Source organism: Nerophis ophidion, linkage group LG01 (genome assembly GCF_033978795.1).
Source record: "Nerophis ophidion isolate RoL-2023_Sa linkage group LG01, RoL_Noph_v1.0, whole genome shotgun sequence".
NCBI classification, from domain to species: domain Eukaryota; kingdom Metazoa; phylum Chordata; class Actinopteri; order Syngnathiformes; family Syngnathidae; genus Nerophis; species Nerophis ophidion.
In genome coordinates, this window is record NC_084611.1 from 66,918,642 (window position 1) to 66,930,852 (window position 12,211).

General features: G+C 40.0%; 1 protein-coding gene across 1 annotated transcript in view; it reads left to right on the forward strand.

The window, feature by feature from the left end:
* The window catches only part of LOC133560383 (sodium channel and clathrin linker 1-like), a 50,218-nt gene that overhangs the window by 28,715 nt on the left and 9,292 nt on the right, over positions 1–12,211 (forward strand). The window contains exons 8-12 of the mRNA XM_061912884.1: positions 6,795–6,893; positions 8,524–8,595; positions 8,712–8,786; positions 8,888–9,027; positions 10,504–10,696. Coding sequence (XP_061768868.1) covers positions 6,795–6,893; positions 8,524–8,595; positions 8,712–8,786; positions 8,888–9,027; positions 10,504–10,696 — 579 coding nt within the window. The remainder of the gene's footprint in view (positions 1–6,794; positions 6,894–8,523; positions 8,596–8,711; positions 8,787–8,887; positions 9,028–10,503; positions 10,697–12,211) is intronic.

Genomic DNA, 12,211 nt, shown 5'->3' on the forward strand with positions numbered 1-12,211 from the left:
TAAGTCATATTTTTGGTTCGTTTAATAGTTAAAACAAATTTACATTATTGCAATCAGTTGATAAAACATTGTCCTTTACAATTATAAAAGCTTTTTAAAAAAAAATCTACTACTCTGCTTGCATGTCAGCAGATTGGGGTAGATTCTGCTGAAATAATCCTATGTATTGAATGAAAACAGAATCGTTTTGAATCGGTAAAATATCGTTTTTGAATCGAGAATCGCGTTGAATCGAAAAAATAGATTTATAATTGAATCGCGACCCTAAGAATCGATATTGAATCGAATCGTGGGACACCCAAAGATTTGCAGCCCTTATATATATATATATATATATATATATAATATATATATATACACACACACCGTATATATATATATAAATATATACATATATATATATATATATATATATATATATGTATATATATATGTATATATATATATATATATATATATATATATACATATATAAATATATATATATATATATATATATATATATATTCCTCGTGCACTAATTGACTGAAAGATCACGGATTAGCAGCACGCTCGCCCGACACACGTTATAAATGGATAGTGCATTTTTAGACAAAATAATTTGCCTGAGCGGCTAGGAGACACTAAGATTAACAAGTGGTAGAAAATGGATTAGAAAGGACAGATTTAAAAAAACAATAATTAAAAAAAAAAAATGTTAAACTTGGGACTTCCCATAGGCCAGATTTTGGACTCTGGTGGGCCGGTTCCGGCCTGCGGACTGTAGTTTGGGAACCCCTGGTCCATACATTACAAAATGTCACAATTTCAGACAGCCGTTTTGAGTACTCGACTCTGAACGCCCCCACATTCTGCCCATATCAGCAGATCAGTGTTACTTGAAATACGTAAAAAATTGTAAGAAATGTGCTGTTTATCATTCACAATTTCTATGTAAGATAAGAACATAAGTTCTTTATGCATTTGAAATCAGAAATAATATAACGAGGAACAATAATATTGTTCCCCGTTGGGGAAATTCATTTTCACTGCCGTACATTTAAACATACAGACATTGCACATCACAAAAAATAACAAAAAGTCATTATACATGACCAACAAATTTACAGGCTTCTTTAGACGGGTCGTCCGGGCCTGCTGTTAAGGGCGGCTATAGCTGCAGGGATAAGGCTTTTTCTGAGGCGGGCCCTCCGGAATTTGATGGTCCTGTACCTGCGCCCTGATGGTAGTGGGATTATGTATTTGTGTAGTGGGTGACTGATATCCTGGACTAAATTAAAATAACAATTCTGCTAGCAACTGAGTCTCCAGCTCACAAAGCCTTCTAAATAGCCATCAAAAACCCGCCAACAATTCACCGTTTACATCTGGTGACCTGAATATTAACCGAATATTAACGTTGTTGTTATTATAAGCGATAATGCAGATACATTATTTTTAGCGACGCGTTGATCACAGAGAGGTAGACAAGACCGAAGACCAGCGTCTGCTACAACATTTATTTTCAACCCTTTGTGTATATTTTGATTAATTATTCATCTAAATGGGAAATATGAACATCATAGCTGTTGTTTTCCCACTGTGAACATACATTGCACAGTAAGTGATTATGTTATGTTTGTATTTTTTATATCTTGCTTAGCACTTAGCAATACTGCTGCATGATGCTTATGTTTCACTACAGCTGGATCTGTTCTTCACACAGCTTCTAAAACGTGTAGCTCATCCTCTTTATATTCAGGGTCAAAATATAAGATTCTGGATCTACAAGCCCGGGCCACAAAGCTGCAAGAGTGACATCTCTCTGCTCAACAAACTGAACAGCTTCTTTGCACGCTTCGATGCACAAAACAACACCTGCCCTCAGAAAATCCCACCCCCACCTCAGGATCAGACTCTGTGCCTATCTGCCGCCAGTGTGAAGAGGACACTCTCCAGCTATAGCAGCCCGGAACCCGTAGGCCTAGACAACATCCCAACATCCCAGTAGTGTGCTGAAGGACTGCGCAGAGGTACTGAAAGATGTCTGTGACATCGTTAACACCCCCTTGAAGCAAACCATTATTCCATGGTGCTTCAAAGCCGCCACCATCATACCTGTGTCGAAGTCATCATCCCCATCCTGCTTTAAACTGTTTTTCCTCACTGATCCACCTCATCATGAATATCCATTCTTCTCTCACCACTGGAATTGTTCCCTCAGCTTTCAAAACAGCAGCCATATCACCAATTTTGAAAAATAAAAACAGGCTCTGATCCAAATAATTTTAAATCTGCCATCCATCTATCCATTTTCTACCGCTTATTCCCTTTGTGGTCGCTGGGGAGCTAGTGTCTATCTCAGCTACAATCGAGCGGAAGGCGGCGTACACCCTGGACAAGTCGCCACCTCATCGCAGTTCAAATCTACCATTCATTTGAAAAAATCTTTGAAAAAACTGTCTCCTCCCAACTTCACTCCCACCTACAGTTAAATAACCTATATGAACAATTCCAGTCTGGTTTCCGCCCCCTGCACAGCACTGAAACAGCACTTGTAAAAATCACAAATGATCTCCTCCTGGCATCTTATTCTGGTCTTCTCACCTTTTAGATCTCACTTCAGCCTTTGATACCATTTCACACACCGTCCTCCTTCATAGATTGCACAGTATAGGCATCACAAACACACCTCACTGGTTCAGATCGTATTGTTTAACTGTGTTGATTCAAATCGCATCCGTCTCCCGTTTCCTCTGGTGTGCCCCGGGGCTCTGTTCTTGGGTCTGCTTACTTTCATCTACGCAACATTGATCGACTTCGCCCATCCCTAACCCCACATACTGCTGCCATACTGGTCCACAGCCTTGTCACCTCTCGCCTGGACTACTGCAACTCACTCCTGTGTGGTCTCCCTCACAAGTCACTCCACAAACTTCATCTTCTCCAGAACTCTGCAATCACCAGAACTCCTTCAATTCAGCACATCACCCCTGTTCTGCAAGAATTCCACTGGCTACCCATCAAACACCGTATCCAATTTAAAATAATTCTCCTCACTTCTATAATATAATGCTATCCATAACCCTTCTCTGTCACAACTCTCTGACCTGCTCCATGTTGCCGCACACTCAAGTTCCCTAAGATCCTCTTCATCCATCGGTCTCACGGTCCCCTTATATAAACTGTCCACCATGGGTACCCAAGTTTTCAGCCGCTCAGCCTCTCATTTTTACAACTCTATACCACCAAACCTTCTGTAGACTCAATATCCCTCTTTAAATCAAGACTCAAAACACACATATTCCCCACTGCTTATTCACTGTAAATCTTCTCAATCTTCATTGTTGTTGTTTTTATCCTTTGAACGGCTCGTCATGTCACAAATCAAATCCATTCTCCCCTTCACCTTGGACCCCTTCCAGTTTGCATACAGGGCCAAATGATCAACAGAGGAGGCAATTTGCTCTGCCCTCCACCCAGACCTCTCCCACCTGCATAAGAAAGACTCATATGTGAGAATGCTGTTCATGGACTTCAGTTCAGCATTCAATGCCATAATACCACAACAACTCAACTGCAAACCGGACAAGCTGGGCTTCAGCACCTCACTCTGCAACTTGCTGCTTGACTTCCTCAGTCAGAGGCCACAAACAGTACATGTTGGTAACAACACCCCCATCACCATCACCCTGAGTACAGGGGCCCCACAAGGATGTTTGTTCAGTCCTCTGCGCTTACCCCTACTGACGCACTACTGCACATAAACTTAAAGCTCCAATAACCTCAACATTTCTGAAAGACACGACCCTGGTGGGTCTCATCACCGAGGACAAGACACACTAATGAAAACAGGTGGACTTTCTGACCACGTGGTGCTGGAACAATAACCTCCTGCTGAATGTCAACAAGACAAAAGAGATTGTTGTCACCTTCCAGAAAGGTCACACCCACCACTATCCATTGATGGTGCTGCTGTGGAGAGAGTGAGCAGCATCAAATTCCTGGGGGTGCACATCAGTGAGGACTAGTCTTAGACCACCAACAACACATCACTGGCAAAGAATGCCCAGCAGCGCCTCGACTGTCTGCGCAAACTTAAGCGGGCAAGTGCTCGACCTTCCATCCTGACGACATTCTACAGAGGTACCATTGAGAGCATCCTTTCCAGCTGCATGTGGGGTGGGGGCTGCACTGAAAACAACAGAAAAGCCCTGCAGCGCACATTGAATGTAGCCGGGAAAATCATTGGCACTCAACTCCCATCCATCAAGGACTTGTACACCACCCGCCTCGCCCAAAAATCTGTAACAATAGTGATTGATCCAAGCAATCCCACACACAAACTGTTCAGCCTCCTGCCCTCTGACAGGAGCCTTCGCTCCCGCATCACCTGACTCACCAACAGCTTTGTCCACCAGGCTGTGAGGCTGCTGAACTCTCTCCCCTTTCCATCCTCAGCCCGACCCACCGGGGAGACAAAAAGATATAAAAAACAAAAAAAAAAATCTGCCCTCCCCTAGAGACACCCTGAATCCACCCGTATGACCCACAGAAATTACTTTGCAAATTGCACGCATCTGCTGATATTACCTGTCTTTTGCACTAAAAAACCCCATGCATATTTTTGAAGATGTACTGTATTTTTCCGATTATAAGTCGCTCCAGAGTATATATGGCACCGGCCGAAAATGCATAATAAAGAACGAAAAAAACATATATTTATGTCGCACTGGAGTATAAGTCGCATTTTCGGGGGAAATTTATTTGATAAAATCCAACACCAAGAATAGACATTTGAAAGGCAATTTAAAATAAATAAAGAATAGTGAACAACAGGGTGAATAAGTGTACGTTATATGACGCATAAATAACGAACTGAGAGCGTGCCTGGTAAGTGAACGTAACATATTATGGTAAGAGTCATTCAAATAACTATAACATATAGAACATGCTATACGTTTACCAAACAATCTGTCACTCCTAATCGATAAATCCGATTAAATCTTTTTCCTCGATGTCGCTTCTAAACTACTCTAACAACTCCAAAGGTATGCGCCGCTTCCGCTTGTCGTTTTCTGCTGCATTCATTATTCACTACGTCCAGCATGTAATCTGCAGTACATGATTTCCCTTTCGGTGCCATTTTTGTTCAGCCCTTTTCAGTTTTTATAAGTTGCCTCCAACGATGATCCATTTTAATAGCTACGGCAGTAGCATATAGCATATATGCTATGCTATATGCTACTCATGTCATGGGATAGCAGTTAGCATCCCATGACCCACAATGCACTTCTGCCATGATCCTCTCCCGCCGAATTCTTATTGGTTGACGTGTATGTGAAGTGAAGTGAAGTGAATTATATTTATATAGCGCTTTTTCTCTAGTGACTCAAAGCGCTGTACAAAGTGAAACCCAATATCTATGTTACATTCAAACCAGTGTGGGTGGCACTGGGAGCAGGTGGGTAAAGTGTCTTGCCCAAGGACACAACGGCAGAGATTAGGATGGCGGAAGCGGGAAGCGAACCTGCAACCATCAAGTTGCTGGCACGACCACTCTACCAACCGAGCTAAACCGCCCATACATGTGACGATTGCTGACATTTTCTGTGTCTTTATGTGTTAATAATTTCACACATAGGTCGCTCCTGAGTATGTATCGCACCCCTTGGCCTAACTACGAAAAAAACTGCGACTTATAGTCCGAAAAATACGGTATATTTTCTTTTAATACTTGTAAAAATAATAATAATAATATAGTATTTCTTTATTATTATCATTACATTATTATCATTTTTTTAATTGCTACCATAGTAGTTAGATATATTATGTTGTGCGTGTGCACTTTACAATTTGTGTCTCATATCGTCTTTTCTTATCTATGCATGGATCAGTGAGAAACGGAATTTTGATTCTTTGCGCTCTATGCCTAGCACATGAAGAAATGACAATTAAGCTGACTTTGACTTAATTGTGTCAGTTGAGTGTTTAAATATGTTTATATTATACTGTTTTACTCTGTAAAAACTTTAGGTGCGTCAAATCCGGTTTATGTGACATCACGCAAATTCACTTCCTGTCGTCATATTGCATCGAGTATCTGTCAATCTTTTTAAGAGTTATGTTGCTCCAAAAACTGTATCTCCCTTTCAGCATTTATGGTGCCTCCACAGATGTTTAAGTTACCCATGCCTTTGGCACTAATACACCCCCATACCATCACAGATGCTGGCTTTTGAACTTTGCGCCTATAACAATCCGGATGGTTCTTTTCCTCTTTGGTCCGAAGGACACTACGTCCACAGTTTCCAAAAACAATTTGAAATGTGGACTTGTCAAACCACAGAAAACTTTTCCACTTTGCATCAGTCCATTTCAGATGAGCTCGGGCCCAGCGAAGCTTTTCTGGGTGTTTCTGATAAATGGCTTAGGCTTTGCATAGCAGAGTTTCAACTTGCAGTTACAGATGTAGCGACCAACTATAGTTACTGACAGTGGTTTTCTGAAGCGTTCCTGAGCCCATGTGGTGATATCCGGTACACGTTGATGTCTGTTTTTGATGCAGTATCGCTTGAGGGATCAAAGGTCACAGGCCTTGCCGCCTACGTGCAGTTATTTCTACAGATTCTCTGAATCTTTTGATGATATTGCAGACTGTATATGATGAAATCCCTAAATTCCTGGCAATAGCTGGTTTAGAAATGGTATTATTAAACTGTTGGATAATATCACATTTGGCTTTGTAGGGTTCTGAAAAAGTCCCATCTTCATGACATAAAGTATCTGCCTGACCTTTTATGCTTTTCATTCAGGCTCACTTAAGAGCAAAACAGTTGGTGGAGGAGCTTGAGAAGACAAGGAGGACGTTCCAACAATTGATCCAAGATGCTGCTCTCTGCTCTCAGAAAGAGGTTAATAATTTCTGATTGCTTCTAGTGCAAGAACTACACATCCTAATATGAGGAATGAAGCAACTCTTCATTGTCCAATTTAAAGGAGCCATATGTAATAATCTGGCCAGAAATGGTACTACAATCACGGTCAAGATTTTGTAGTCCCCTCCCCCTCTCCCTGACTGAGGTTGCCAAATACGCAGCCATATCCAGCTCGATGGATTGGGCTACTCCAACAAACTTCTAACTTCCACTGCCTGAGGTGCTCGGACCATAATAGCTGAATAGACAAGCGTTTTGTCAATAACAAATCTCTAACCAACACATTTTACACATAAATTAGGCTATTTTCAAATATAAGTATGTCATGCCTGCGTACAATATCACAACAAATGGCAATCACATGGTTATTGTCAGCGCTATCAAAAAACTAAAACGAACTACAACCAACGCTAGCAATGGCTATACTGGTGAAAATAAGTAGCGCATGCTTAGCAGCCTAATGTACGCCCAAAACTAAAGACTAGACATTTACCAAGGTATGCCTATAGGCTACTGTTTCAGATTGCCATATGACTTGGTACCTGTGGTCCACAATATGCAAACACGAATGAGGAATTATTTTATCACGTGATTTAGTTCTCGCCATACATTTCACATTGCCACGACAATCATGCTAATATTGTTATCCATTTACTCAGCGCATCAGCATACTGAGAACGAAATAGGCACTGACACTACCCATATCCACATAGGTTTTATTTGTCAAAAATATATTTTGCCCTGTCGGTTGGATGACACATCGACATACAGGCAAATATTTCCCCCTATGTGTCGATGCGTCATTGACCGGGCGAGCATGATAAGCATTCGTTGCACGAACATACTAGCTTTGTTAGACAAGATCATGGATTGTATTGGACAATATAGTTTGCATACGAAATGTCCATTTCCATTTATTACAAGTAGTAAGAAAACATACATGCCATACATTAGGAAGTTTGGCGTCAGGTGAAAAAATCCTCCACGCCTTCAATCGTCTCCATCTTTCAAAGTCATCCCCGATACAAATCCTTGTTTTGTTCCTGGCTTTATCATGAATAAGTTGAGAATGGAACGAGGCCTTTTAGATTTACTAAGGTCTGACATGTTTAGTAACTTTACCAGTGGCAGTAGCCAGGTGGAGGTGGCGGTGCTTAACTGGCAACCTGGATGTGACACACTCACAGACTTTGTAATTGGTCAAATGGTAGAGGGAGGGACATCTAAATGAAAACAATAACAATATTTCGGGCTGTAAATCTAGTTTTTAAATGAGCATATCCCGGCTAAACTACTGTTATCAGTTATAAATGTATTCACAAATAATATTTATTAATGCCTTTTGACATATCAGGGCCATTTAATGATGATTTGACATGTAAATTATTGCATGTGGCTCCTTTAAAATATACTTTAAGTTGTCAAGGCTTGGAAACAAATGCGACTGGGCTATTCAGGTTGTCTTACTCCACATACATCTCTTGTTTATTTATTTTAGTTGTTGTTTTATGGCCTGGTATTGCTGACAACTCACAAAAACAGTTGTTAGAAGACAAGTTACAAGTAAGGTTGCTGCACAAACAGAACTCTATCACTTATTCAACAGGTGACTCAAATACGTGAGCTGTGCAACACTGAAATGCAAAGAATGGCTGAGGAGATGTCTATGTTGCAACTGGTAGGATTTAAACCTACTAAGCAGATTCCTACTACAAATCAAATTCACTCTTGAAATAATGTTTTTTAGTTTTTGTCGAATGCCTACCTCGATCTAAGAGGTGGTCCTGTCTGCAGGAATCTGCCGACAAGCAGTCACAGATAGAAAGATTCAAGCGAGAAAGAAGAGCTTTAGAAGAGGAACTGCAAAAGGTATTTTTGAGAATTGATTGAAATATGCATCCAAACTTGGTTGGAAAGTATTTTTTGTGTCCTAACACATGCACATGCACAACTTTTTGTGGTTGTTTCAGGTGACCAAAGGCAGGGAAGAGCAAGAGTTAGGACAACTCAATGCTCTTCATCAGAGATTTTTAAATGCGGAGAGGATGAAGGAAGAAATGAACACCACTTTGCAAAGCACCCAAAGCAAACTCAAAAAGATAGAAACTGAGTAGGTGGAATACTTATTACTGCTTGGTTTTTCTTCTTTTTAATCCAGGGGTGTCAAACTAATGTTAGTTGAGGGGCCGCACAGGAAAAACTATTCCCACGTGGGCCGGACGGGTAAAATCGAGGCATAATAACTTAAAAATACAACTACAGCAACTTCAGATTGTTTTCTTTGTTTTACTTTGGCCCAAAATAGAACAGACACATTCTGAAAATTTACATACCCCAAATAATTCAAAAGACAAAACACTTTAGGTGAGTTGACAATTCTGAGGAAAAAAAATGCAGTTTCAAAAACACTATGGAGAACACAATGAATTTAGACGTAATCTCAGTGTATCTACAAATCAATTAAACTTTGCCACAGCCCACCTAAGATTGAACAAAAAACTACATAGAGCATAAATGTAAACTCCTGGATGTTTCAACTAACCCATTTTTCCTTTCCACATAGTACGGTAATCCTGTGCTAACTCAAGAAACCATACAAACTGAGGTAGAAACTATTCAAGTTCTGCTATTCACTGCCTTCTCGGCATCACTGTGTATCAATAGAAAAAATAAAAGCTGTGCACTGACAGTATTGCAGTAAATCACACACTGTTAACTTTCTTTAAATGTGCACAGAAGACAATTATTTTCACAGAACTATATCAATGTGCATTGTCTCATGCATTTTAAGTGTAGTTACCAATTTTTATTTTACTCCTGTTTGTTTTATGTTGGTCGCTTTACCGTGTACCTCTTGCTTATTATACTTGCTCGCCCCGGTATAAACTATTTGCTAGCCTAACAGAATTGCTATCGAGACATCTAGTGGACACTTTTAGAACAGTAGTTTATTTAATTTAAAAATCCTGTTCAATTTTACACTTAGCAAACTTATCTCGCGGGCCGGATTGAACCTGTTTGTGTGCCTGAGCCGGCCCGTGGGCCGGTTGTTTGACTTCGCTGTTTTAATCATTCATACATCTATGAGCATCCTGAATACCTCAGTTGTTGCATGTTCTGATACATGCACTGTACTGTGGTACCTTGGTTTTCCTAGGTAATCTGCTACAAAAGGTCAGACTGAATCGTACTCAAACTGAATTTTTTTTTAACAATAAATAATAGGCCCTTTTTCACCACAGGAACTTTTACAAGAACTTTCCCATTTACCCTGGTAAATGAAATATCCCCCTCTGTTTCCACCAAAAACTAAATGGTAAATGGGTTATGTTTGTATAGCGCTTTTCTACCTTCAAGGTACTCTAAGTGCTTTGACACTATTTCCACATTCACACACTGATGGCGTGATCCGCATTCCGTAGAACAATACGTGGGCAAACGGACTAGTTTTTTACGCCCAATGTTAGGTCATACGATAACTGAGACGGTATATAAAGATTGAAAAGCGATGCATACGAAAACCGAGGTACCACTGTCTGATATTGTATCCAGCAATTCACTCATGTACGGATACTTGGATTCACAGATACAATGAGGAATTGTCCCGCAGCCAGGAGGAAGTGCAGCGGCTGCAAGGTTGTTTGGCTGCAGCCCAAAAGGACTGTGTCAAAATCAGCGAGGAACGCCTCCAGTTACAGCAGGAGAACTTGCAGGCCCGCAGGCAGATGGACGAGCTGCAGAAAACTCATGTGCTGATCCAAACAAAGACCAAACAACAGGTCAAGTTAAAGTTTAAAGAGAAAATAACGTATACAAACAGTAGGGGTGTCCCGATACAGCTTTTTTTTAAACTTCCAATGGGACACTAATCTTGGAGCCCTGATTATTTCCCAATACTTATACTGATCGGATAAAACATCAGAAGGAATCATACACAAGTTTATTATTTTGCAATGTGGAATGTTTGAAAAAGGTTTCATCAAGTAAAATTAATCAATCGGGGACAAATAGTAGGTATGAAAAACACTTATCGCTTAGTGTTTTTCATACCTACCATGGCTAACATATTTATCATTAAATGTCTGGAATGGGATTATGCTGTCTTTAGGCTAAAGTGGAGTGGAATTTAGTTCTTTTTTTGGCGATACCTTGTTGTCACAATGAATAATGAAGTTAAAAGTCATGACAAAGCAAGTTGAGGGACGTTTGTAACAGAACATTTTCTAATACGCTCCTGCTTTGGAGACTTTGCATGTGTAAGTAGTTTACAACTATAATTATTTGAGATTTGTTCATATTGACAAATGTGCTGTTTTAGACTGCAATATAGCACAATTAACACTTGTTCGAAATGTCTAGCTTGTGTGCTGAGCTGTTGTGTAGCTACTAGCTCCTAGTAGCTTATAATATACCATGTTTACCTAAATAACTTAACAGTATTTTTCAGACTATAAGTCAGTTTTTTTCATAGTTTGGCCGGGGGTGCGACATATACTCCGGAGCGACTTATGTGTGTAATTATTAACACATCACCGTAAAATATCAAATAATATTATTTATCTCATTCGCGGAAGAAACGAAGAAAACGTCAGCAATCTTCACACACACGTCAACCAATAAGAATTTGGTGGGGGAGGGTCATGGCAAAAGTGCATTGTGGGTCATGGAATGCTAACTACTATATGCTACTGCCGTAGCTTTTAAAATGGATCGTTTCATCGTTGGCGGTAACTTATAAAAACTGAGAACGTCTGATCAAAAATGGCCCCAAAAAGGAAATCATGTACTGCAGATTACAAGCTGGACGTAGTGAAATATGCAGCAGAAAACGACAAGAAGCGGCGCATACCTTTGGAGTTGGCAGAGTTTTTTAGAAGCGACATTGAGGAAGAAGATTTCATCGGATTTATCGATTAGGAGTGACAGATTGTTTGGTAAACGTATAGCATGTTCTATATGTTATAGTTATTTGAATGACTCTTACCATAATGTTACGTTAACATACCGGGCACCTTCTCCGTTGGTTATTTATGCGTCATATAGCTTACACTTATTCATCCTGTTGTTCTCTATTCTTTACTTATTTTAAATTGCCTGCCTTTCAAATGTTTATTCTTGGTGTTGGATTTTATCAAAAACATTTCCCCCAAAAATGCGATTCATACTCCAGTGCGACGTGTATATGTTTTTTTCCTTTATTATGCATTTTCAGCCGGTGCGACGTATACTCCGGAGCGATTTATAATCCGAAAAATACAGTAACTAAAATACAAGAAAAAAACATCCTTGTGTGC